Below are 22358 nucleotides of genomic sequence, written 5' to 3'. Positions count from 1 at the left end.
CACACACACACACACACACACACAAATCACGTAATGTCATCAGCACGTACAAATAAGAAAATTTGAGTCTTACTGGCATAACTTAACTTACTCTTCTTGAACTGTAATCTTTAACTGCTCTATTTTCATAATAGTGAATAATAATGTGTGGGTCAATGCGTTATTGCTATAAGAATTGTTAAGTTATATTTCATATCATATAACCTTGCAGACAGGTTCGATTCAGACTTGATCTGTCATCACTTCTGAACCGTGCTGTTGTCAAGAAAGATGTTTGCCTCGAAGCGATCTGTCAGCAGAAACACTTCTCCAGATGGTATGGTTTGCACATCTGTTCAAGGATCCAGATGTTTTTGGATGCACCTGGCAAGCCCCCTTTTTCTCCTAACCCGTTGTCCATGGCCTGCACCGCAGCCAGGGCAGGGCATCCCCTCCTTCCAGATGTGGGGGAATTCTGAAGGCTTTTTGGAGAACTGGGAGGAATACAGATGTTGCTCTTTAAAGCCAGATTACATACCTATGATGGCTTCTATAGAATAGTGGAAACATGTTGAGGGAAAAGACTATTGTTTTAGTCTCTAGACAGCTAAATAGACATGGAGTCGATTTTCCTACGGTGACACATTAGCGATGAAACCTTAATTCATGCAAGCCAGGAAATTTTGGTCCTGACGATTTTCAAACTGTCATGAACTGTAGTAAACCAGTTGTACCAAGGCTTGAAAAGACGCCACCAAAGAGATAAAAATAGAATGGAGATGGGCGAAAATGAACAAATGGATCTTTCTGAAGGGAGAAAGTAGAAGGTAGAAGCTAGATTTATTTGTCATTTTTTAAACAAAGTTTAAAAAAAGAAATAACATTTGTCCTTGGTCCTGCTACATCTTTAGAGTTGAAGGATGACTTGATTTAAGTCAGCAGCTGCTATGAAAATTCCATCCAGTTGCTCGGGCATGTTGCTACTGGTGGCATCACTCGATTCCTGCAGTGCATTTTGAACGACCCTTTTTAGTGTCTGTTATATCAGGTCAGACTTTCAAATGTCTGACTACTACAAATCCATTCATTATCTGATTTTTTTAAATCCAGTGTCAAATTCAACTCGTCTCCATCCGTACATCCCATATTCCTGGAGAGGCCTCTTGCAATAACAGCTCTCTTGAATAGCTGCTATCATCTGTCAGGTGTCTTGACCTGTGGACATCGACCTTCTCTGGAGACCTATTAGACCTTCCTAAAATAAACCTGGGTCTCATCTCTTGTATTCTGCTTGCTCATAGAAATATGTAGATTAACATGCACGAGATAGCAAGGCGTGTTGACATGGTCAAGACTAAATTAGATAATTGGATTGCCAAGAAATTTTTTACAGATGTTCATGTTCCCCAGAGGATAAATACTGATGACTTTGATGATCCTCTGACTTTCATTTGGTGCCACCATGGGAACAATGCTTAAAGTTTTGGGTCAAATGTCTATTTAACCAGTGGATGGGTTGCCATGACGTTTGGTACAGATATCCAGGCTATATTTTCCCTGAGGATAAATTCTGATGACTATGATGATCTAATGGGGTAAGATTACCAAAACCCTTCAGTCTCATAAATTCTATCTGTTAAAAGCTTTCCTTTTAATTTCAGCCATGGTAGCAGCATGGCTCAAGGGATGCTGGCCAGTTTTGTTCTTTTGGTTCACAGTGAAATGTCAGAATGACTATTGGATAACCTGCCATGATAATTGGTATAGATAAACATGGTTCCCAGAGAATGAGTCCTTTTGACTTTGTTGATCCTTTGACAGCAGGTCAGTTTTACTTATACGTTTATATAGTCTCAACAATTCGCCCTTCGCTAATTCCCACACCCCCAGGGATACTGTTGCCATGCCTTCCAAACTTTATTACCTGACATTACTATGTGGAATTTTCAACAATATCAGGGAGAGATATTCCAAAAGTAATAAGAGCAAATTTCTGGAAAAATAGTTCTGAAATATCTGATAGAAGTAGACAGAAAGGTCTACAACAGGCATTTGAGACCAAAGAAAAAGTTCACTGCTCCCATTGCAAGCATCAGGCACCACACTTCTTACCTTCCTTTCATCACTAATGTTTCTTTTTCTCTGTGGTATGTTTGCTCAGCCCCAAATGGTATACAACTACCTAACTTGAAGTTAGAACTTAAGAAGCTTGTGACTAATAGTTAGTCAGTCAGTCAGTCAGTCAGTCAGTCAGCAAATGAAGGAGATGAAGTTGATTTTCAATGGATTTAGCTGTGAGTCAAGTTTCCCATAGTGGTCAGTCCTTATACACCATTTCTCTTCTTGCGTTTTTGGCTTTGGAAAAGCAAAAAAATATGACACCCTACTCTAAACTTTGAGGATATCTACTGTTTAACTTGATGGTTGCTAACATAGATTTGCACATTGGCCATGCTTGCAAAGAACTTAGCAAAGAGTTAGTTGGAAGGAAGTGTTTCCCGCACACTCAGTTGTTTATGTTGGGCTGCCACAATTTAAACATGTGCCGCAACAAATTTATTTTCTATTTTTGGAGCTGGATTGTTCATGGGGAGTGCTACTATACTGTTTGGTTATGCACTGCACCACACTCACGGGGTGCAGAGCATACTGTTGTCACCGATGAAGCAGCAGAACACCAGGGGCACTCTGCTTCTCCTCTCATGCATCGATCTGCTCACCTCTGACTGGATCAACTTATAAATTATCTACGCTGTGACTCAAATTGCTGCTGAGGGATAGAAATAACTCAGAGTGATAAAAGAAAGGGACACACAAACCTATAATCGGCTGCCGCCATACATAGATTCAAATTCTGTGGGAAACACTGGATTGGCATGAAATTTGGTCTACATATACACTACAGGATGAATGTAATAACAGGTTTAAACTGAAATCTGTCCAGAATTTTTTTTAGTGTAACCAAATAGCAAACTAATGTCATTCCCTTCAGTTTCAGCTGTACTGAGTGCTTATTACCAATGTTAGCATATACTAGGATGTTACACTAATATGGTGACCATGGTAAACACACCATTATTATCAAACATCATTACACAGTTATATTACGCATGATTTCATTAACATTCATTTAGCGGAATACTGATTCTATCCATTCAGATTCTATTAACTTTACACAACAGGAATCCCGTCCAATAACGGGGTCTCCAGCTGCCTTGGACTACTCCTTTACCCCCTAACATCCTTCTTCCTCTTCTCTCACTCTCACTTCCTCACCTGTCAGAGGTGGAATGTCGCTGGCGGATTCAGTCCTCCAGGGTCTGACTCTTGACAGATGTAGCGATGCTCAGTCAAGACGTTTCCCAGCTCCTGTTCGCAAAGTAGCCTGAAACAAGCAGACAGCAGCAATTACTGCAGGACAGAGCAGAATGAAATGATGCACCTGGGCATGATAAACACTGGAGAATAAGAGCAGCTCGTACTGGTTCATGCTGTTTACAGCTGTACCATTAGCTGAAGTAAAAATTACAGTGCTCACAGGCTGATCATATTCAACCTGTTTTATTCTAACTTGTCTTGTATTTCAGCTACAGTTTATGTTTCATATCTGAAGAGTAACAAATGTCTTGAATCCTAACTGGGGATTTATATGAATACATAGCTGTAACATTTTAATGTTGAGTCACAAAGTTGTGTAAAATTGAACCTTTAGTGCTGAACAGCTATGAAAACAACTGACTTTTAAACACTGGACCAGGGAGCAATGATATTTTCACACTCTTCAATTGCTCATTTTTAAGACATGCGTCATAAGTAATGTAAAAGTAAAGAGTTGGAAACTGTTGGAGAGTATTAGACTCATAAAAAGTTCATGCCTATGTCAAACTGCAGATGGAGACAGCACAGTTGCAGGAGCACGTATAAGGTTGGAGTTTACAGATTATGAATTGGTTCTGTCCTGTGCTGTTAAATCTGCAACAGTTTCTAATAAAATTGGTATTTAACATTTGCTTTTCTTTTGTTTGCAGAGTGTTCTCGTGTTTAAAGATCTTTTCAGACACCCGTCACCAGCAAACAAAGAAGGGTAGAATCTAAAAACCTTCCCCTGGGGAAAAAATGTTCTGTGGATCCACTCTACCAGGAGTCTGCTCTCTGCTGTGGCCGATCGTCATGGCAGCTTTCCAGCTCTCAGCAGGAAAGGAAGTGGCTCTCGGGGGCAGTGCTCAATTCGCCCTCTACTGGGCGGAAGTCAAGCCTCAATGAGGCCGTCAGTCGAATAGGTCATGCTGTCAGAGCGCACCAGAGTTCACATCCTCTCATTAGACAGCAACACTTTCAACATCCCTTCACTGGAGAAAAGCAAAGTCAGGGAAATTGGGCTGAATTACGCTCGCGATAAAACAGGCTTATGGTGATGGGATTGTGCAGGTGTAGTCAGGTAGACAGTGTATGTGTGTGTTGTCATTACTTTTCTCCTCACACACCAATGCGCTGAGCACACACACTCACACATTGCCTATGTAAGATATCAGTTTACACCATTTGTTGAAGTCATAAAGATTCTCAGTTACTGAAGTGTGAAATGGTGCTGCAGTGTTCAGGTTTAGGTTGTTGTGATACTGAAAAATCCAGTTTTGATATGATCTGAGTCAGCAGAATGACACTAAGTTATCTCTACACTTGCCACTCAAGAAACAAAGAAACTGCAGTAAAGTTATCTTTTGAGGTTTCAGTGACCTCTTTTTCCACCAAATGCGCTCTGGTTCTTGAATCGATTCTGTTCAGAATTCCTGGAACCTCGGTGCTATCGAGTGAACCAGCCGAGTTTCCACCAGTTTTGAGCAGAACCATTGTAATTGAGGATGTGTCATCAACGGGAAGCGTTGCACAATGCACAATGGTAAAAACATTAGAAGCAAAATTGTGGATTACATTGATTACCGGTGAACTTTTGTTCTGTTATTACAGATATCCAAAAACAAGCACAAATCAACTGTTGATGAGACCACTGCACAAACTTCATTTCTGACGATTTCTCACTTGCACTCTCCATCCTCTCTTTCCATCTGTGGAATATGATGTGCCCACTGATGTTGTCACAGTTGGCATTAACTTGCTAGGGTTCTGAACCAATTTATTTTTGATCAAAATGTTTTGGACAGTTCAAAATTAGGTGCGGGAACCACAACAGAACTGGTTTGGAAAAGGGATACTGAGTTAAGTTGAGTTAATACTGTCTATTATTTAAAAAATTCAATGCAAGGCGATAGTGTGTCCTTCAAGTACTTCAGGTTTTAACATGAGTCTGAATTACTACTAAATATACCTTAAATGCAACAGTGTAGCCTTAAGGCTCAGATGAACTTGCTTGCTGTTAAAATGCGGTTAGCATGACGTACAGGAACAAAATAGTCAAAGAAACAGAACTCAACAAACAAGCTATAAACTTTATTTGTTAAAACAAGAATATAGAGTTGCTGTATTACATCCTTTATCTTGCTAGATTGTGGTTTTTATACATTTACCAACAGTGGTTTAGAAAGGCAACTCCTAATGGAAACAATGGCATAATGTATACAATACAAATTAGCAAACATATCAAAATCAGTTTTTACAACTTTTGTAGCAACCAATTCTTTCTATTGGTGTGCCATAGTGCAAACTGTGTTGTTTCTCAAGACAGAGTTTAAGCATGATCTCAACATTCATACATTTCGACAATCCATTCCCTCTGTCTTAAACACATTTTTTTCTCTTTTGTAGGCTGCATTCATTGTGCCTTCAGTTCAAGTCCTTCTGTCCAGTCATGTGAATTTACAATCAGAATAATTCAAGTGTATCGGGCAGGTTTAGGCTGTTTTGTTGGATAGTGAGGATTGTGATTGAGCTAGAGTGCTTCTCGGTCGGGTTATGTTGCTGTATGTATGGCAGAGCACGTGAAGACATGAAGAGGTGATACTTCACCCTGGTGGAACATTTTTTTGTCAGTAGGACCGCAGGAATGACAGACCTCTGTGTCACTTTAAAATTTATCTCCAAATTCTCCCAAAGTTTGATCCAATACAGTAAAGATAATGACCTGCGTCTAGGTAGTGCTGCAATCTTTAGCTTGGTTTTTAATAAATGGCAGTCATAATATGGATATGACCAAGGGTTCATCTTTTTATCAACTCTATGAACCTGCGTGTGCTGAGACATGTTCTACCAGTGTGAAATAGGACTCTAAATAGTCTACGGCTGTGTTTTTCCAAGCCCTTTCAAAAAGTCCATGAGGATTCCTGGTTTCACTCTGAAAACACAACTTGAAAAATGATTATCACAAACACATAGCTTAGCAAAAAGTGTAATAGCTTGCATGTTGGCTATGAGTGGAGTGGAGTAGATGGCGTACGAGTATAATCTGTCGGCACGTGTGTATAAATGGACAGCACAGAACACAGAGACAGGAGAAAAAAAAAGTTTTTGTATACATTTCTGTCTACATTCACTTCGAGGGTCCAGCATGTGTGTGTGGATGTGTTTATTTCTGCATCCAGCTGATTTTGAGCCTCTATGGCTAAGATTTCACTGGAGGAAAGAGAAGTTAAGAGCTATGCCGGTTGTGAAAGCGCTGCCCTGCAGGAAGGTCGGGCTGATTGTGGCCTCTACTCTGTTGCACCGTGTTCTGCGGGAAAGCATCGGAACTGGTGGATTGGTTGTGTCAAAAAAAGTCTGAAGTTGGAGGCCGGACGGAGCCACAACCCCCTCCACCGTCCCCTCCGCCGTCCCCTCCCTCTCACCAGGGTCTCCGTCCCAACTCAAGAGCATCCACAACGGTCCACCACCATGGATGGGATCTTGCCGTAGATGATCTGTTCCTTTCGGTTAAAGTAGAGCATGTTGATGGGCGACATCTTGGTGGGGGTGCAGCAGGGACCCGCGGTCCCTCTGGGGTTGGCCTTGTTCACCAGGTGGGTGTGCGGGTATTTCTGTAAGTGCATGTACTCACACTCCCCGGAGCAATAGTTGGCCTTGTAGCGCTTTGGGGCAATAATCCAGTCCCAGCCAAAGTCTTCAAAGTCCACTGTGAGTGGATAACGGCAGCACCGGGACTCTGGAGAGTTCTCGTCACAGTCCAGACCCGAGTCTCTCCTGACGCGCTTGGGGCCCTCTGAGACCTTCACCTCCATGAATGGTTGCTGCAACGACAGAGCATGTGTGAATACTTTAAAAATTAGCCGCCGGATGATGGCACTGAGTTTACATCTTTGAATGTGACGCCCTCAAACTTTGGCAGCTGGTTTTCAAACATGCCGCAATAATATTATGAAACTTTGAGTTTTAAAGAAATTAAATCATCTGACGGTTGGTTAACCACAGCCAGTCGAGGTATTCTAATTGCCCCGCAGCCTGGTGCCAGTATTTGAGCCGTGTGATAAGTGTTTGTCATTGATAGCAGCTGTGTGTGTGTGTGTGTGTGTGTGTGTGTGTGTGTGTGTGTGTGTGTGTGTGCAGGCAATTACTTTGATTTGCACAGTCACACAGAATACTTTAAGGAATGTGGGGCAGGTGAACTTTTATGTAATCAAGCAATAAGATTTTAGGTTATTGTGGACCGGGCATTTGTCCAAATGCAGGTGTACGCCTGCATGGAGTCTGTGTTGATTAACAGCTTTCAAAAGTCTTAAATCTTGATTTAACCACCTGCTGACTCTGCAAAGCCTCTCTGCAAACTAAAACCTCTGGAAGCCCAAAGTTAAAACCTCCAAACAGTACAACAGAGGATTCTGTGGTGGCCCACTTCAACATTTTAGAAAACACCTCTACTTTCATGTCGTAGTGTTTTCTGATATGTTGAAATGTTCTCTGAATTGTTGTAGTGTTTTCTTAAATTTGATGTTGTTTTCTGAAATGTTAAGTGTTTTCTTAAATTTTACTTTGTTTTCTTAAATTTTAAGCGTTTTCTGACACCTTGAAGTGGTCTTTGAAACGTTTTAGCGTGTTCTGAAATGTTGAGGTGTTTCTTGGAATGTTGTTGTGTTTTGACCCTCAGGACCACTAAAGAATCCAAAATGCTTTAGGAACCAAACTAGAAACTGGTCCGTTAGACATTAAGTTTGATTCATACTGGATGGTCAAATCATTGTAATCTATTGTAATAATGATCATAATGATTAGGACAGGCTGCTGCACCAGTGACACCAACACTACACTCCTGTATGATAACTACTTTTCTAACTCATATTCAAAACTTGATCATAAACTTTCAGTTTAACGGAAAATAAAAGGTTCAGCTCACCAGCCCATCCTCTCCAGGCTCTGCGGAGGTCACGGCCAAGTCATTTCCCCTCGAATCGAAGGCGTTAATCTCGATGCCCCAGTTGGTCTCCGGCTGCCGCAGCCACACAGTCAACACTTGTTTGACATCTATACTTTGCCAAGAGCTGACCCCGGCACTCACGTCGATCTTAAGGGAGCGGATGCGTATGTGCCTGCTACCGTCTGTGACCGGCATCAGGCGGGAGATTTGCAGGAACACGGTTGTCGCCTCCGCCGCCGAGCGCAGATGCACCCAGAGCTGTGCCCGGACTATACGATTGGCTTGAATTTTTTGGGTGAAAGAGAAAAAGCAGCACTTTGGTTCCCCATCCACCTGGACGATGGACTCGGCTGGAGAGAGACACACAGAGAAAAAGGTTTAAATGGCCATGTGTGTTGAAATTTACAGACAAATAAACAGGTGTAAATAAACATCCCTGGCACGTTTGAACTGTGGAAGTGCGCTAAAAAAAAGTTCAATCTGTGCCTTTAATGCCCACGCGACCTGTCTGCCAAAATGCACTTACCCATACAAAGTTACATATCTTGATAATGTTTACATATTCACATTTCCAATGTTAAAAACCTGGCAAATGAGCTGCATGCTTTCAAAATAACGCGTCTCCCGTGCGCTCTGTCCCGTGCGTAAAAAACTATTTTGGAGACGTGTAGAGTGCACTCTCTTTTATAATAAACAAAGCTAAATAAACAACTTACGTTCAGTGGCCATCATCATTATCGTCTCTGTGGTCGCATGCTCATCGTCCTCCTCCATAACCACATCCTTGTTGTCATCTCCCAGCACGTCGTACTGGTCGAGGAGCTGCTGCAGTGGCGGCGCTTTGGGCAGAAGCTGCTTCACTATGTCTCGGCTGATATTAGGAGCTTCTTTCATTCTCAGTTTGCTCAGAATCTGAGATTTGATCGCGTTTAGTCGCATGGTTTTGATCTGCTGCCGGACCTCGCAGGTGGCGCACTGCTCCGTGTCCACCGGGCTGCTGGCGGAGGGCTGCTGGTGCGTCTCTTGGTCACTCAAAACTACTGGACCCAAAGCAATCAGCAAGCCGAGATAGAGCGCGATCTGAGACAGATGCATTGTCTCTAAGGTGTGCAGTTCGGTTTAAAAAAGATCCCTCGGTGTCTGCTGGACCTAATGCGCGCCTGCACTGGGTTTGGATTAATGTCCCACACTGATAGGCATCATACTTTATTAGCGCACACCTTTTTATACTCCAACTTTAGCCTCTTTTGTGTCGTCAAAAACTATGATTGGCTGGACAGGCAACAATGAATTTTAACCGACTGAGATGAAAACTTTTTTTCGTTGTCAAACCATAATGGGATGGAGACTGTGAGCATGTGCCCAGCGGGTCCACAGATGGATAAATTCACTTTTCTTACAGAGATTGCGCAATGAGCGCACGGGCGCACACAGGACTGTCTCTTATATGTAACGTTGGGATCAACCTGAGGAAGTAACACGAACAAAAATTAACACAAAACAACAAAATAGCCAACATACATCTACTAAAAGTCACGAAAGAAAGCAAAATATGTGAATTCATGTATAGAATACGCGCGTTTCAAAATAAAACACTTTTAAATCGACAATTTTGTCAAATCTGCATTTAAAATGAGAATTCAATGCCAGGTAAATGCATGTGACTTTTACTGCCTAGTTGTGGAAATACATTTTATCCTTGAGAAAAGTTACAATCTGAGCCAGTGCAAGTCCTTCTCGAGGTGTCTTTTGTTTAAATCGGGTTGTCATTTAAGAAGCTGATAATCGGCTCGTGTAAAATCGAAACTGAAAATGCATCTTTTCTCCAACAGGGATTAAAAATAATAATTAGAAAATATAAAGAAATCCCCTCAGTCCAAGACTTGTCAAAATCTTTGCTGGTAAAACCTGGTTGTAAGCACATGAGGAGATGGTGCCATCGTGTGGCAGTTTCACATCACTGACATCAGAAATGCCATCATCTGTGAATGATTCTGATAATTTGAAAGTAAAATAAGCTGAAAAAATAGGTTGAAAAATTAAATAGCCCACCTCCTGCAAGATGTAGACACCATCCCAAGGCAGATATCTATGATGCTGTTAAAAAACATCTCGACATGCCACACGTCAGGTGACGGATTGTCTTGTCTGAGAAGTATTCACAAACACGGAATTTAATACATCTTCATCCGAAATTTTTGAGAAATATAGATTATGTATTGAGTGCATAAAAAGTCATTGATTCTTACCTTAAACATGTGAAAAACTGAAGCAAAAATGAAAATGTTTTCATTATTTTTTTGCACAGCATGCTTTAAACATGTCACTTGATTTAAAAAAAAAAAAATAATACAAAACTACCGCAGTATACAAATTCCATCATTTTTCTTTTCACTGACTAGATTTTTAAACAGTACACACACATACACACACATACCTATATATGAATATATATAGAGAGAGAGATAGATAAATACAACAATATAAAAATATATAAACAATATATATATATATATATATATATATATATATATATATATATATATATATATATATATATATATATATATATATATATATATATATATAATAAGTGACCAACCGACAATATGTGTAAATGGCCCATGGCCCATAAAAGGTAAAATAATTTCCGTAAATAAGGTAAAAGCTAAAAAGTTAAAATCACTTCATGTAACCTCTTACTTTGGTAATTCCAATTCCTGTTGTGGACCTTTATTTTGAAGCCCTCTCGGCGGAAAGCCGAGAGGGCAGAAACGTTTGAAGACGCAAGAGGGAAGACCATAATACATCCATGGGGAAAACTCCGAGATGTTTCCACTGACAAGTCAAAGTGTTTTCTTTCTAAATTGAGCGCTCGGCTGGAGTGGAGTAAGGTACAGTGCTGTCTAATATGTTTTCTTTGGTTTTGTGTTTGTGTTTTAATTGACATCATGGTGAATAAGTGTAAACTGAATTGTATCGCTGTCGCAGCATTCATGCTAAAAAATGCTGCTGACGTAATTGACATTCGTGACGTTAACTCCACGGTGACACTGACATGCTGGTTTCACATATGTAGCCTAGGTAGAGATGGGATTTATGCTTGTGTGTATATTCATATGGTTTATCCCCTGTGTGAGAGCTGACTTCATATGTTTTGTGAGACTTTTCAGCTCTCATGTTGTGTTTTGGATTACGTTGTTAAAGAAAACGGATACGGCTAAAGAAAAAAAATAACCCTTTTAAAACCATTAGTACGCTTCACTATTGTCTGGCCTTGGGTTCACTACAGTATGCTTGCTGTAAATGATTAGGGCTATTTTTCATCTCGTGTTAAGGCGGCATAACGGCATGATATTCCCACCTTGCAGAGGCAGTGTAAGTGTGGCTAATAGCACCCCGGGATCGTCCCAAATAAACTGTCCCTTTCCAGCTGCCGATGCTGCCATCACTGGGATCTGTCCTCTGATTTTAACATCAGCAAAGACATGGAAAACCAAAGTTTTACGTCTCCTGTACTCAAGAAGAACTACAGAACAGTTTAAGAACAGAAGCGAGTGTGAGGATACACAGCTGGTCTGACATTAAGCACAGACTATTCAATTCTAACTCCTGCTCAGCTGATGCAGTGTAGTTCTCAGTGATGCACACACCTGTTTATGTTTTAAGCGCAGCACTACCCTCTAGTGGTTAGTTTTCGTACATGCAACTCGACACAGTGGAGGGGAATTGCTCCAGTAAATGACTAGATGGGAAAATAAAATGCTTTTATAAAAGAACACACAGAGAAAACATTGACATAAGAATCATTTCTGGCCAGAAAATCACACCTGCATGGAAAATTTAATCAGAAATACACTTTCACACTAAAAATTTTTGAGGTCTGTTACATATAAGACACCCTGAAGCTTGAACTTCAGAGGAAAATCTCTTTAGATCTTTAATTTAATCTTAATCTGGATCCATGGTTTCAACGAAGGAGGAAAATCTCAATTACAAATGACATGATATACATTATGGTGTTTTTAATTGTGTTACTAAATGGGCCGCAACAATTGTTCAACTGGATACAATCATAATCATGATTTTGACCACAGTAAGAAGTACACATAAAAGTCTGACAAACCACAGCACATATATACATTTTTATCATCAGTTATTGTCAAGCGTCTCAGTCATGGCTACAAATGCTTGTTTATATTAGACACAACATCTGGTACAGTTGGGTGTTTTTTAAAAAAGTTCTAATACTAATACCAATGCCAGTACCCTTAATAGTGATACTGATACAGATAGAGTTCTTCATTAGAAACCCATTGTGTCAATGGAAACATTCAGTTGCTTAAAATGCTACTAGACGCTACAGGCGTATAGAGAAGACGAACTGCTGAATGTTTTAGTGACGTCTCAGCACACCGAACTGCCACCTCCATCAAATGTACCCCGCTCGACCTCATCACAGACGGCGTGGGTTCTAGGTGCAGTAGTGGGCAGATCGCACATTGCATTGAATTTGAGAACCTTTGCAGTGATTGGCTGTAAAGGGTACTTTTTTTTTCTAGATCCGGGGTACAAAACAGATCTGATGCAGGTATCACTGGCTGGAGAAATTTTGATACTTCTTGGTATTTGGTCATTTTAGTTGATATCTTAAAGGTATGAAATACCGATACACAACCCTACTTTCTCAGGATGAAAAGAAAAAGTATTTTCAGTAACCTTTTCAACAGATCCACTTCTATCGATATTGATCCGTGCACTGGTGTGATGTTGCAGATTAGAGGGCAGGAAATCACAGGAAAGTGGTACAATTCAAACTTGTTCTCACTTGAAAGTTTCTAAGCAATTGATTCAACAACATTGTGAAATCTTACTTCCATTTCTTATTTGTGCTGTGAACTAAAACAAGGTTTACCAAAATACAAAACTTAAAAGGCAGGAATAAAACATTTCAAATGCTAAAATTTAGTGGTATTTTCACAAACGTTTTCACAGGTGTTAATGTTTTTGCATAGTTTAATACTTAGTATTAAAATTGAGAGGCTGGCTTGCTGGCTTGGAAATACGTCTTGGGGACTCCAAATACCTCAACGTTGCTTACTGTCTGCTTTTCCAAGGAAAAATCCACCCTAAAAACAGTCAACACTATTGTACAGCCCATTTAGATGTTTGGTATTTTAATATAATTCTCAAGAATGACTGATTAAATGTGGACAACATTGTGCCAACATTGTAATATTAACAATATTTTCACATAAAAATCAGCAGACAGTGTAAGCGTATGTGAGGGTGGATTTTTCCTTTACCTATTCAATTGCCTCTCTAACTGATAAAAGAACACAAACTAGAACAAAGGCCAAGTTCACCAGCCTCCGACATTAGAGCTCATCATGCTCATATATATTATACTCCTTGGCACTGATCAGTCCGTCGCTGTCGTGGTCATTCTTGCGGAAAATATCCGCCATAATCTTCTCGTAGAAAGGCTCGTCGCGTGGCTTCCCACCTTTTTCATACTCCAGTTTCAAGTATTCTTTTATCTAAAAAAATAAAAGGAGTATGTCATAGTTCACACCTCAGAATAAAAACATACATATATTGCGCTTTTACAACACCGCTCTTAAATAACAAGCCCCTGTTGTGATCACAGTGGTGATAAATAAAACTATAAATGGTATTGATAGCAGGTCATTCACTTCTTCTGTCTTCAATGTGCTGTCAACGATCCAGATAACACATGACTGTGAGCCTGGTGGCAGGTATACTGTTAATAACTTTAATTCTAAAGAACCACTGCAGTAAATAAATTAAAGATGAAGTTATTTATAGCCTGATAACTCTCTAGTACAATCCATGGATGTTTATGATGTGAGATAATGAGAACACAAACAAATGTGTCCTCGTGTTTTATGAGGCAACTAGGCGAGGACACCTTGGGTTGGATTTTTTTTCATCCTTTGTAAGCGACTGCACTTAATTTAACAGAGCAGGGGGGTGACTTACTTTTTTTGTTATTTTTTTTCATGACCCTCCCCAGAGCTGCTAATATTTTTCCTTGAGTTTCTCCGAGAGATGGGAAAATGCTGGACCCTCCCTTTATCATAAAGCCACATCTACTTTTGGGGGTTCTGAGGGTATTTAAAATAAATACAGTTACAACCATTTATAGTTGAATGTCCATCCCCTAAGCCAATTAAAAATACATTGGTTAAAAAATATCTGAAGTGCCTCTTCGACTAGCAATTGTTGGTTCTAAAATTGTTCTGAGAATGGTACAATGCAACCAATGCAATGTTTTCGTAACATTTTTGTCGGCAAGTTTTCTTTTAGTTCCCAGAATGTACTTCTTAAAGTTCAGGTAACATTCTCTATAAACATCAAAACATGTTCACTTTTTTTAAATTTTATTTTTTCAAACTGTTGACATGTCTTATTACATCACATTTTCATTAAAAACATGGTCTGTAATCACAGGCCTAAATAACATGTTCTGAATGTTCGTCCTTTGTTCTCATGTAACATTATGAGAACAATGAGTTATAATGTTACGTCTAAGTCAGCATGTAACCTTACAGGAACATTATTTGTAACGATAAACATTCTTAAAAGATTCTTTTAACATTATATTAAACTGGCAGCTGGGTGAAAGAGTGAGGTCAGCATTTTCACTGATTAGACACTTACGATTAGCGTATGAGCTCTTGTGTTATGGTCAAAAGCCAAAAACATGTTTTGTGAGGTCAATGTGACCTTGGCCTTTGACCACCAAATTATAAATCAGTTCATCCTTGACTCCAAGAGGACGCTTGTGCCAAATTTGCATCAAGGCCCTCTTAAGGTATTGTGTTGATACGAATTAGACAGACACAAGTTTTATATGACCTTGACCTTTGACTAACAAAATCTAAAAAGTTTATCGCTGAGTGGACGTTTTTGCCAAATTCAAAGTTTCTTCAAGGTGTTCATGAGATATTGTGTTCAAGTGAATGAGACAGACAGCTGGAGAGTCATACATTATTGTGTTAACCCTTTACAACCTAAGCAAATTGGCCCTTTTTCTCTCAAAAAACATAGGGAAAAGGCAATGGGCAATGAATGAAGAAATGACCCTAAAATTAGCGAGAAATTAGTAAAAGGTACAAGAAAAATATGGTAATAAATAATAATAATTTTTCAAAACAACAAAAGGGGCGAAGGCAATTAACAACGGAAGAAGAGAGAACCCAAAAATTAGCAAGAAATCAACAGAAAATTAGTAAAAATAAATAAATAATAAAGCAAAAAAGGAGAAATAATATAGAAAAAAACAGTCAAGGCAAAAATATGTCATTGTGATAATTATAAATGTAGTTTTTCCCTCTTTTTCTTATTTTTTCCATAGACTTCTTGCAAGAAATTTGTAGATTTAGAAAATTATTTTTGAAAGCTAGTGAAGAAGTCTATGGAAAAAATAAGAAAAAGAGGGAAAAACTACATTTATAATTATCACAATTATAAACATATTTTTGCCTTGACTGTTTTTTCTATATTATTTCTCCTTTTTGCTTTATTATTTATTTATTTTTACTAATTTTCTGTTGATTTCTTGCTAATTTTTGGGTTCTCTCTTCTCCCATGTCTTTGAGATAAATCAAACCAGTGCTCAAGGTTCAAAGGTTTAAAATGCTAAAAGGTGTCTGCAAGCAACATAAGAAAGGTGATGCTGCTCCAGCTTTCAAAGGGTTAAATCACATTACTGTCTGTGCTGAGGGACCATCCTGAATGGAGAAATTCTTTGCTCTGCACAGAAAGAGTAGCAGTCTTAAAACAGGCCTCCTATCGTGTTAATCCCACCATGGTTATCATTACCTCTCTGTCTGAGCTACTTCTGTGATAATGACCAGCTGTGAAATGATACTTACCTCGGCCTTTGTGAGACTTCTGTCTCTATCAAGGTCTATCTGACTGAAAGCCTCCATGCTGCGTGGTCCCCGAGACACAGAGTAGACCTCCACCTCAAAGATCACTGTAGCATTGGGGGGCACCGGATCTGTTTCATCAGGGCCAGTACATCAAGATTTTAGAAGACCACAAGCAATTGAAAGCTGAACATTTTCAACATTCTCAACCATACAGAATTTTGAAGTTGGTTTGATAACATTTCGGGAAAGATGGGAGTTTCATTTGACTACTGAGTTCATCTAATTGGTGGTTCTGTTACATTTTCAGACTTTGTGATGAACTGAGCGAAACAGCCACTAACTATGGAGGACCAAATCTGTCATAACAAATAAATAAATGACTCAATAAGCAAGTATTTGAAATAATAAAGAAAGAAATTTAGAATTTCAAGTCTCAATTATCTTCTAAAAATTGAAGTTTATTTTGAAAATATTATTAAATTCATATTTAAGAATTTATTATTTAATTTTTTTTACATGTTTTAATTTGATTTTTAATTTTTCTAATGATGAATTTCATTCATCCAATTTATTCAATTCCCTATTTATTTATTTCTTCTTGTATTTAGTTCTTTATTTCAGTGACCATATATTAATGAGGGGGCATGTTTTCGTGTCACACAGCAATTGTACTTGTCTTGCACCTTACTACGAGCCATTGCACAGCCTTCCTTGTCATAACCAAAATACAAAACGAAACAAACAAAAAAAAAAACAATAAATGAATACAGAAATAAATTATCTGTCAAATAAATAAGACATTTTATGTACTTTTAGATTTCTCTGCATTTTTATTATTTTTATAATAAACCTGCATATTAATTAGATAACTGAGACTTTTCATAAATATCTTTTTTATTTCAATTATTTATTTATTAGGTCATTCATTTCATTTTTAATTATTTATGTTAAATTATGGCAAATTTTGCATAACTAACTACTTGAATAAACGAATCATAGGATAACATAGTATCCATTTGGCTTCTATAAAAAAGTCTCCAAGATGTAAAGATCACATACAAGATTAATTGCATTAATCCAGCAAGTAAAGAAAATAATGTAACTAAACTATCATGCAGTTAAAGTCGTTAATTTTTACAGAAGTGGAAAAAAATCATGAACTAGGGTTGCAGCTGTTGAACAGTAGGTTTTCACTCTGCAGCTCTCAGCCCTGGATAAGTTTACAAGCACGCAATTCTACCACAAACATGCACACTCAGCAAAACAATTTCCTCAATAGGCAAAGAGTTAAAACAAGTGATGAAATCGGAAATGCTGACTCATGGGGTTGGGCAATGCCACCTTCACATCACACCATAGTGCATTCATAAAAAACCCTAAGGAGGTTTGCAGGAAATAGTACTTAGGGGTAAAACGCTAATCAGCTGTTAGTTTTCTGCTCCAGTTCATGCAAGAAAGAGTGAAGTGAAGAAGACACCTTTAAACCTTTGTACATGCTTACAGTACATGCCATGGCAGGATGAGTAGCAAACACTGCGAGGGATGTGACGCCCTTTCAACTAAAGTGCTGTAAGAGAAGACAAGACAGCATGAAGGCAGCGCTAACAGCACACAAACAAAATTACACAATAATCCCTTTAAAAGACTGTTTAAGCAGAATGTGTGGTATTTAACTAATTAATTACAACATATGCATACTGCTGCTGCCAAATTTTATTGATTTCTCATATTCTCTCCAGCCATAGACATGCATTAAATTCACTAAGGCATCAACTTGTGATGTAGACTAAAAATTAGCTTGAAACATGTGGGCGAGAACCTTTTTGTAACAAGTTTTAATTGCCTAGTAATAGAACTGAAACCTTTCTGGTACTTATTTAACCCTTTGAAACCGGAGCAAATTGGCCTCTATTAAAAAACATGGGAAGAAGGCAATGAGCAACTCAAGAAGAAATGGCACAAGAATCTGCAAGCAGTTAGTAAAAAGTAGAAGAAAATTACTACTAAAATAGCACAAAAAAGGAAAGAATACCTGTAAAAAGTGCTTAAAAAGTAATAATAATTCTGTCGCATTATTTTGAATATATAATTATGAAAATTATAAATGTAGATTCCTGGACATTTTCCCTGGCTTTTGAAAAATAATAATAAATAATAAATAATCAATCTGTATCAGTTTTGTTTGGGTTTTTTTTTTTCAATTTGTGGGACATTTCCTGGCCAGTTGCTAAATGCCTTTTTTCCAGTGTTTTTGAAAGAAATGAAACTGAATTTGCTCAGGGTTCAAAGCTTTAAATATTTGTGGAAGGTGTCTCTACATACGGGTGTATGGGCGGGACCTTGACACCGTATAAATCACTACAGCGCACACTCAGGCTCCAAATGAAGTCACCAGAGCAACGATATGGCAATATGGCAGCGGCTGTATCCGGGATATTTTGGCTTCAGTACTGTCTTTATGTACAGGCTATGATCTGAACCATATTAGGGACTAAAAACATCTTTAATTATATGTCATTTTGTGCTGTTAGCATGTTATATTTACTTACCCTTTCCTTTTTCTCCAAAGGCCAGGGCAGGTGGAACAGTTATTTTTCGTTTCTCTCCGGGACACATATTTTCCATACCTATGTCAAGGCCCTTAATGACTTGTCCGACGCCCAGCACAAACCACTGAGGGTGCCCGGCTTTGTTCGACCGACTGAAACAGAAACAGTACAAAAGAATAAACATCCTGTCAATTCAAATCAGCAGAATATCCCAGGAATGAGTCCTAAAATGTGGAAATCAGTTAGCATTTTAGCACTCATGGTTCCCTCATCTCAGAGTCAGTTTTTTAAAAGTGTTTTTGTTTGATGTCTGAAAAAAGGTCTGTGGTAAACACAAGATAAAGAGACTTTCAAATGTTGTTCTATGACATACATATATGCCAGCAAATACCCCACTCGCAAACGTGTCTTTAAAAAAGGCAGTTTAGTGGCTAAGTGAGACTACAGAACATCATAACAGAGTTCACTGAACACAGCTTTACAGCCTTGTAGTGGTCTCGACGTAAATTCATGCGATCGTGGTGTGTTTCATTTATAGCCCAACTTTAGCTTTTTACTTAAAGCGATTGCATTTAGGCTTCAAACATCATAAAAGTAGTGTTCACTTGTGGAGATTATCTAACTGAACAAAACATGTAAGTATCATGAAAGTTTGTTTGCATTAGAGATCATTTCCCATAGTAATTCAAAATCCAATGGAAAATCCCCATAGGCTTTTTTGGACAGAGGAACTAGGGTGATGCTTACTTTTGCGTTATATTACAGAAAAACGTCATCAGATAGGATTTGAAGGTCACATAGAAGCATTTTCATTTTGGCTGAGGACTGTACCATTATAATGAGAGGTGTGAGGAGGGTCTCACATTTTTATAAAATGAAATGTAAGATTCCGGCCATTTTTGTACAGTCCCTTAATACTCCATTGATTCATGTGAGGACTGCTGAAGGCCTGCAAGCAGGACTTGCTACAATTTCCTGTAGTTGGTGAACCCACCCATTGAATGATAAACTATAGATGAACTTATATTCATGTCTCTTAGGTCATGTTACTGAAATAAAGGGTTTAGAATTCCACCACACACATAAATAAAACCTTAGCACAGCATGCAGTGACAAGCCTACAGGGCTCAATCACCACTCCCTCCAGACAATACAAGGCTATATAATAATACAGTAATAACGTGCCTACAAACCTCCATTTGAATTTCAAAGCAATTAAATTGTTTTGTAAATATCAGTCAACTGCAGCTTTTTTCCTCACACCACCAACCTGCAGTAGAACTGAGAGCCATCTTTGGCGAGGAAGCCATCGTAGTGGACGTTCATCAGGTCTCCTCTCTTACTCTTCTGAGTGCACTCCTCGGGCTTGAACAAGACTTCAATCTTGACCTCTCCGTCCTGCTCAGCTGCTGTCACCCAAACACTCCAAAAACCGAGCTGTGAGGAGACAAAGAGGCACAGTGTGCAGCTCACTAACCTCCACATCATGCCGCTGTGTATTCGTGGCAACTTCTGAAAAGTGACGTTTTTAAACACTGGAGGACGTGGAGAGCTGCAGCGGACTGTCAGGGACTTTCATGCCCTGAGCTCAGACTGTCAGGGGTCTGCCGCCTGGTGCGTCCCGCCTCCTTCACTTCAATCTGACTGTCCATAGCCCTCCGTAAACGATCGCTCATTGGACCGAAGAAGCTTGCTGGGGCGGGAGGTCGCCTGACAGACTAAATTTAGGGCAGACTTCCGACAGGTACTATTGCCACTGTAGATACTGTAAATTGAATAAATGAATCACTGGAAATGGAAAATATGTCAAAAAATTCCAACATAATTATTAAACCTTTAATGTAAGAAAAAACACATATTATGATATCCAAAAGGGGATCAGTGTTCACTATTGTTAATGCCATATATTTAATGTTATTCTATTATATATTTGTTGGGGGAAAAATACATCAGTATAATTTTTCACTATCTCTGAGATATTTTCATATACTGCAATGGTAAATATTTAGAATAATACTTATGCGTTTACTTTATAAAACACGTCTGTTAATCAGGACAAAGCAAGAGGATGTGGAAGCAATAAGCGTTGTGTTTTTTATTTGGATCATTTTAGTAAAAATAAAAATCAATTCACCCATTCAGGATGCTCCACACATATGACTATATAAATAATAGTTTAAATAAATAGCTGATAGGGGATATTATTATATTCAACTTGATGCAATTAATAATTTAAATATAATACAATGTTCTTTATTTTAATTAATTTATCTGCTTCCTATGTCATTTGTTCTTCATTTTCTGTTATTTTTGCTGATTTTTGCTGAATGTGAATTTTTATTTGATTGCTTTCTGCTTTCTGTTATGTGTCTGTGTGCAAAGCACTTTGTAACAGTTGCTTTAAAAATGTGCTATGAAAATGAGGTTTAGATGAGATAATGCTGAAATACTTGCGTAGTGGGAGGCGGTAATACCATTGAATTGGGTGCTTGGTATGTTGAATATGGACATGAAAGTATAAAAGTTATGCCAAGTATATGATTAGGTTGTGAACATGTCCTAAGCACTGTATGCTGTATGTGTTTTGAAATAATATTGCATTATATTAAATAAATAAAATGTTTTTTTAAAAATAGGTTACCATTATTATTGTTATTATTATATAATAGTTATCATTATTAATTAAAATACTGAATACATTTTGTAAAAGCACTGTTGTCAATTAAGGAGGACCAAATCTGCCATCATAATAAATACATAAATGAATGAATACGTAAATAAATAACTTACACAATGAAGACAGAAATTAAGAAATAAAAGTCTCAATAATTTGATTAATATGTGGGTTTATTTCTAAAATAATATATAATGTATATATTTATAATATAATGCATTATTATTTATTTGACAAAAAAATGTATTTCTGTATTCATTTCTGGTAGGGTGTAATACAAGTACAATCGATCTGTGAACTCTCATGTCACTTAAGCAATGTCTGTTAAGTGACACATAAAGACATGACTTCTCATTAACATCACTGAAATAGAGTCAACTGAAATAAAGAAATAAATAAAACAAGAAACAAATACTTAGGGAAATAAATAAATGGAGAGGTAAATAAATATGACAAAATAAGAATGCTTTGGAAAACAATAAATACAAAATAAATGAATATAGACGTAAATAATTTACATAATCAAATACATGTTTTTTTAAATGTATTATTCTATTTCTGTGCGTATTTATTTGTTTTCAAAATACACCTGATTATTTATTAGATAACTGAAACTTTCTGTATAATTTCAATTATTTATTTTTGAGTCATTTATCTATTAATTGTTATAACAGATTTGGTACGCCCTATATATGGGCCATATCCATAACCAGAGACTGGAAAAGTGAGCGATAACGATTCAACCTATGATTCTATCGCCCTACTGTCCGAAAAGAAAAAAAAATAACAAGAATTGATAGACACGAAAATCCTCCAATGGCAAGCTTGAAAGCGTCATAAATTATCTTAGACGTGAACATCATTCTCAATCCCACCAATAGGAGCCGTGGGGGGGCGTGACCGTTCGCTTCTATTTATTTTTGGACGCCGGTGTTTCTGAGTCATCGCCCCTCAGA

General features: G+C 38.1%; 2 protein-coding genes across 2 annotated transcripts; both read right to left on the bottom strand.

The window, feature by feature from the left end:
- Window positions 1-5440: 5440 nt before the first annotated feature.
- Window positions 5441-9454, bottom strand: mstnb (myostatin b). The gene is made up of 3 exons (XM_042495076.1): window positions 8995-9454; window positions 8258-8628; window positions 5441-7157 (listed from the first exon to the last, which is right to left on the bottom strand). Exons 1-3 carry the CDS (start codon window positions 9371-9373, stop codon window positions 6777-6779), a joined length of 1131 nt encoding a protein of 376 aa, XP_042351010.1. The 5' UTR covers window positions 9374-9454; the 3' UTR covers window positions 5441-6776.
- A 2617-nt stretch (window positions 9455-12071) lies between these two features.
- fkbp7 (FKBP prolyl isomerase 7) lies at window positions 12072-20227 on the bottom strand. Its single transcript, XM_042494529.1, has 4 exons — window positions 19999-20227; window positions 18729-18880; window positions 16180-16307; window positions 12072-13818 (listed from the first exon to the last, which is right to left on the bottom strand). Exons 1-4 carry the CDS (start codon window positions 20214-20216, stop codon window positions 13657-13659), a joined length of 660 nt encoding a protein of 219 aa, XP_042350463.1. The 5' UTR covers window positions 20217-20227; the 3' UTR covers window positions 12072-13656.
- Between the last annotated feature and the right edge of the window lie 2131 nt (window positions 20228-22358).

Source organism: Plectropomus leopardus, chromosome 10 (assembly GCF_008729295.1).
Source record: "Plectropomus leopardus isolate mb chromosome 10, YSFRI_Pleo_2.0, whole genome shotgun sequence".
NCBI classification, from domain to species: Eukaryota; Metazoa; Chordata; class Actinopteri; order Perciformes; family Serranidae; genus Plectropomus; species Plectropomus leopardus.
The sequence above is the reverse complement of the archived record's forward strand: the minus strand, read 5'-3'. Positions and strand labels throughout refer to the sequence as shown.